This window comes from Pongo abelii, chromosome 9 (genome assembly GCF_028885655.2).
Source record: "Pongo abelii isolate AG06213 chromosome 9, NHGRI_mPonAbe1-v2.0_pri, whole genome shotgun sequence".
NCBI lineage: Eukaryota > Metazoa > Chordata > Mammalia > Primates > Hominidae > Pongo > Pongo abelii.
This window is the reverse complement of record NC_071994.2, coordinates 71,182,782-71,187,415: the sequence shown is the minus strand read 5'-3', so window position 1 is coordinate 71,187,415 and position 4,634 is coordinate 71,182,782. Positions and strand designations below refer to the sequence as shown.

Genomic DNA, 4,634 nt, shown 5'->3' with positions numbered 1-4,634 from the left:
CTTCATGGATACCTAAAGCTCCTGAAACTGTAGGAGCCCCTATTAGTCAACAAAGGCTGTTTGGACTAGCAGTCTGTCCCATAATTAAAAGCAATATATATTTATTCATAGCTAACTACATGCCAGACATTGTGGTAGGCAGTAGAGACACTGTAGCTAATAAAAAGCAATATGTGCAACTCTTTTGGTCTAGTGGGGAATTGAGAGACAAGAAATTACAACAGAATGGGCTAGATGCTATTAAAGAATAAAGTAAGAAATTTTCTCCCGGACTTCAGTGAGCCAGCAAAGACCTCCCTGAGAAAGTGTCCCTTGCCCAGATCTTTCCACCTAGTAGTCTCTTTCCTGGCTTGCCCCCATCTCTGCCTCCTTACTCTACTTTCTGAGTCACCAGCCCATCAGCACTGAGCAAAGAGATACAAAAAAGAGTTAATGTGGCACAGGTGGGAGGGAGAAAGGCCCTGTGGGAAGCAGGTACAACAGCCACATAAAGAGCCCCACAGGCACTGATTAAAGCGAAAAGCAGCTGCCAACACACAGTGCTCGAGATCTTTCCCAGTCAAGCCTTCTGCTGGTGATTTCTTCCAGATTCATTTATCCATTCAACATGTATTAAGCTTCTTAGGTGGGCTAGGTCCCACCTAAGTCAATCTACTTGTCCTGCCTCCTCCAATGTCAGAGATGCTTCTTCCTCAGATGGCTGCTACTCTGAGTTGAGTGCCATTTTCTCCCTCTATGTCACCTCCACGCCCTCTGGCATGCCAGGAATGAGACTCTAGTGGGACCCACTTTTGTATCGTGAAGAAGGAAAGGAAACGGAGAAGAAAAGTCCCGTTTCGTACTGCCATCTCTCTCTGTTGCTCCCCAGCCCCAACTTCAACTCTCCAGCTGGTGTTCAGCATCAAGTTCAGAATGTAAGCACCCTGCACTCCAAAAACCCAGCAAGTTTTCCCTTGCCACACCAAGCTCCCAGATTCACTCCAGATTCCATCTGCCTCCCACTACGGTTTCTCCCTTTCTTTCTACTCTGCCTCCCCTCTTCCTGGGTGGTTGGTGCCGAGAATGGGCAATTGCTCAGAGCTGGGCAAACCTTAATATCACTGTACCCACCAGCTCTATACAGCTGAAAAAGCTGAGGTCCAGAGATCTTGCCCAAGGATACACAGGCAGGGACAGGACAGCCGGAAGCCTGATTCCCCACCCTGCCCCCAGCACTGGCTTTCTCCTCATATAGAGACTGAGACTGACTCTATTTGGACCCTGAGGAAGAAAAGTATTCATCTCCACTCCACCCTCTGCTGACATCCAATTAGAAGGCTCTCTCAGGCTATCTATACCAACCACTGCAGCAGGCAGCCTCTTCCTCACTACCCCTTCCTCCCACTACAATACGTATAGACTTTTAGGTGCAAAGGATTCTCCTATCTTAGCTAGAATTGCGACCTTAATTATCCACCCAAACCCCCCTAACCAAAAGTTATAAACCTGTGATCCTCCCAGCCCTGCACTACTACACATATGCCATGGATGGGTTTGTGCCACTGTGACACCCCCAAAATCTCTCCCCTTGTCTTTCCTGTCAGGAGTCATGCCCCCATGAGCCCTCAAGTTGTGCCCACCACAGAATGGCAGAAACTCTGCAACTCAATTCCACCTTCCTACGCCCAACCTTCTTCATACTGACTGGCTTTCCAGGGCTAGGAAGTGCCCAGACTTGGCTGACACTGGTCTTTGGGCCCATTTATCTGCTGGCCCTGCTGGGCAATGGAGCACTGTTGGCAGTGGTGTGGATAGACTCCACACTGCACTAGCCCATGTTTCTACTGTTGGCCATGCTGGCAGCCACAGACCTGGGCCTAGCCACATCTATAGCCCCAGGGTTGCTGGCTGTGCTGTGGCTTGGGCCCCAATCTGTGCCATATGCTGTGTGCCTGGTCCAGATGTTCTTTGTACATGCACTGACTGCCATGGAATCAGGTGTGCTTTTGGCCATGGCCTGTGATCGTGCTGCGGCAATAGGGCGTCCACTGCACTACCCTGTCCTGGTCACCAAAGCCTGTGTGGGTTATGCAGCCTTGGCACTGGCACTGAAAGCTGTGGCTATTGTTGTACCTTTCCCACTGCTGGTGGCAAAGTTTGAGCACTTCCAAGCCAAGACCATAGGCCATACCTATTGTGCACACATGGCGGTGGTAGAACTGGTGGTGGGTAACACACAGGCCAACAACTTATATGGTCTGGCACTTTCACTGGCCATCTCAGGTATGGATATTCTGGGTATCACTGGCTCCTATGGACTCATTGCCCATGCTGTGCTGCAGCTGCCTACCCAGGAGGCCCATGCCAAGGCCTTTGGTACATGTACTTCTCACATCTGTGTCATTCTGGCCTTCTACATACCTGGTCTCTTCTCCTACCTCACACACCGCTTTGCTCATCACACTGTCCCAAAGCCTGTGCACATCCTTCTCTCCAACATCTACTTGCTGCTGCCACCTGCCCTCAATCCCCTCATCTATGGGGCCCGCACCAAGCAGATCAGAGACTGACACCTGGAAACCTTCACATTCAGAAAAAGCCCGTTGTAATGTCTAGTGGTAACAATGGAGCCTAAGAGTGGAGGTGAGGGGACAATCGGAGGGGAGTCTGAGGGTGTGGATTATGTTACCTCCATCCCACTGTCTGCATATGACTGTTACCATCATTTAAGAGGTACTTGCTGTGGAGTCCCTACTATGTGCAACACTGGCATCTGTAGACTTTGACTTAAACATGTATTCTGCTTGGGAGGAGGCAGGAGGTAGAGGTCAGGGGGCTACACTACCATGCAGGAAAAATTAGTGAAGGACCATAATAAACAAGATCTAACTTAACTCCCTTTCCTGCTCCCCACCTCCATTATTTCAACCTAAGTCTGCCCATGTTCCCACACAAAAGCTCCTCTATAGATCCCAAACTTGAGGGAAGTGCTTGGCACTGCCACAGAGGGTGGCGCTGTCCCTGGAGTCAAGTGCTTGGGTGCCTGTCTGAAATCACAACCCTCTCTACTCCTGGAGCCAGATTCTGTTTTCAGACTGCCCTCAGGAAATGAGTTATACAGGCTAATCTCCTACCGTCTGATAATGTGCCCTGTGGTACCAGTTTGGCCACTTCAAATTCAAAGAATCCTCTTTTGGTCTCATGTGTAATTACTATTCTTCTTTCCCCCAACTCCCACCAAAGCCCCCAAAATTAACAGCTATAACTTCTTCCCCTGTGACTGCAGCTGCAGAGGTCAGGGGTCCACTGAAAGAAATGTTGATATCCCAGAAAATCACTGCAGCCACATCATCTGATTGCCTGAGGCTGAATTACTATGGTTTCTTGTCAATCTGCCCTTCTGTGCACCCTCAACAAGAAGGTACAATCCCCAAATAAAATCCCCATCAGCACCCCCATTTGTCTTGGCCAACATCATTAGAAGCACGTTAGTGCAATATGAAGAAATGAAACATTTCACACTTCTGTAACTGCCAGGGCAGCAAGAACAGGAAGTGTGCTGGTGTTGCCCAACAGGGGATTCATTTTCAGCTAAGACACCACACTGGAAGGGACATTACATAACGAAAGGTCTTTAATACCATCATGGAGCTTAGAATAAGTATAATCTGACAGAAGGCAGGGAGTCACCATTATGAGATCAGAAAAAGCTGCAGACTGCAAAGGCAAACCCAAGCTCTCCAGGAAAACAATCATAACCACAGGTATTAGAGTTAGCCATGAAAACCTGAAGCCAGGAGCAACCCAGTCCACTCAGCACAGATAGCTGGACCAAGATGGACCACGGAACACCACACAGAAGAAGAGGCTGCAGATCAGAAAAAGCAGATGATGCCATCTCCAGTGCCACACTGGGTCTTAGCAGGTCATCAACAACAAGGACTAAAGAGCCCAGAAGCTCTGTATGATTTTCAGCGGCATCATCACACTGCATGCAAGTAGATACAGAGGAAATCTACAGTCAACCTAAGTGTGGGCTCATTCATTCTCAAGACTAATTTTTTTCATGAAGTTCTGGGTTTAACTGGCCTCCAAGCAGTGATTTTGCAGATAACTGTGACACAATTCTAATCCTAATGAGTCACAAGTCTTGAAGATGTTCATATCCTTCTCTTACTCTAAATTCCCCTTTATTGCAGTGAGCTGTGATCACACCACTGCACTCCAGCCTGGTGACAGTGAGACCCTGTCTCAAAAATAAATAAGTTCCCCCTTAATAAGTCTATCCTAAGAAAATAATTGAGATGTGAACAAGCATATATGCAGTAAAATATTTATTGATTATAAATAAATATATGTGTGATAATCCTGTGTCTCACATACATACAGGTATACCATTTTTTGCCTTTCCCCTCTGATACATGAAAGGAAAATCATCTGCAGCCAACGTTCATAAACAATGAATTCTGTCACCCTCCCACCACAGGAAGACTCTCTTCTAAGGCACCTTCAACCCCTGGTTGTGCACAACTTTTCAAGGTAGCTGGTTCCAGAGCTGTACGTTGTCCATTGTAGCAACTTTCTTCCTTCAAGCTAAAAATCCACTCCCTTGGACATTTGTATCTTGTTCCAAATTGAGATTGCTTACATACCTA

General features: G+C 47.6%; 1 protein-coding gene across 1 annotated transcript; it reads left to right on the top strand.

The window, feature by feature from the left end:
* Positions 1-1,625: 1,625 nt before the first annotated feature.
* On the top strand, positions 1,626-2,588 carry LOC100447084 (olfactory receptor 52W1). The gene is given in 1 exon segment (XM_002833617.5): positions 1,626-2,588. A coding segment is annotated over 1 exon segment (963 nt).
* The last annotated feature ends 2,046 nt before the right edge of the window (positions 2,589-4,634 follow it).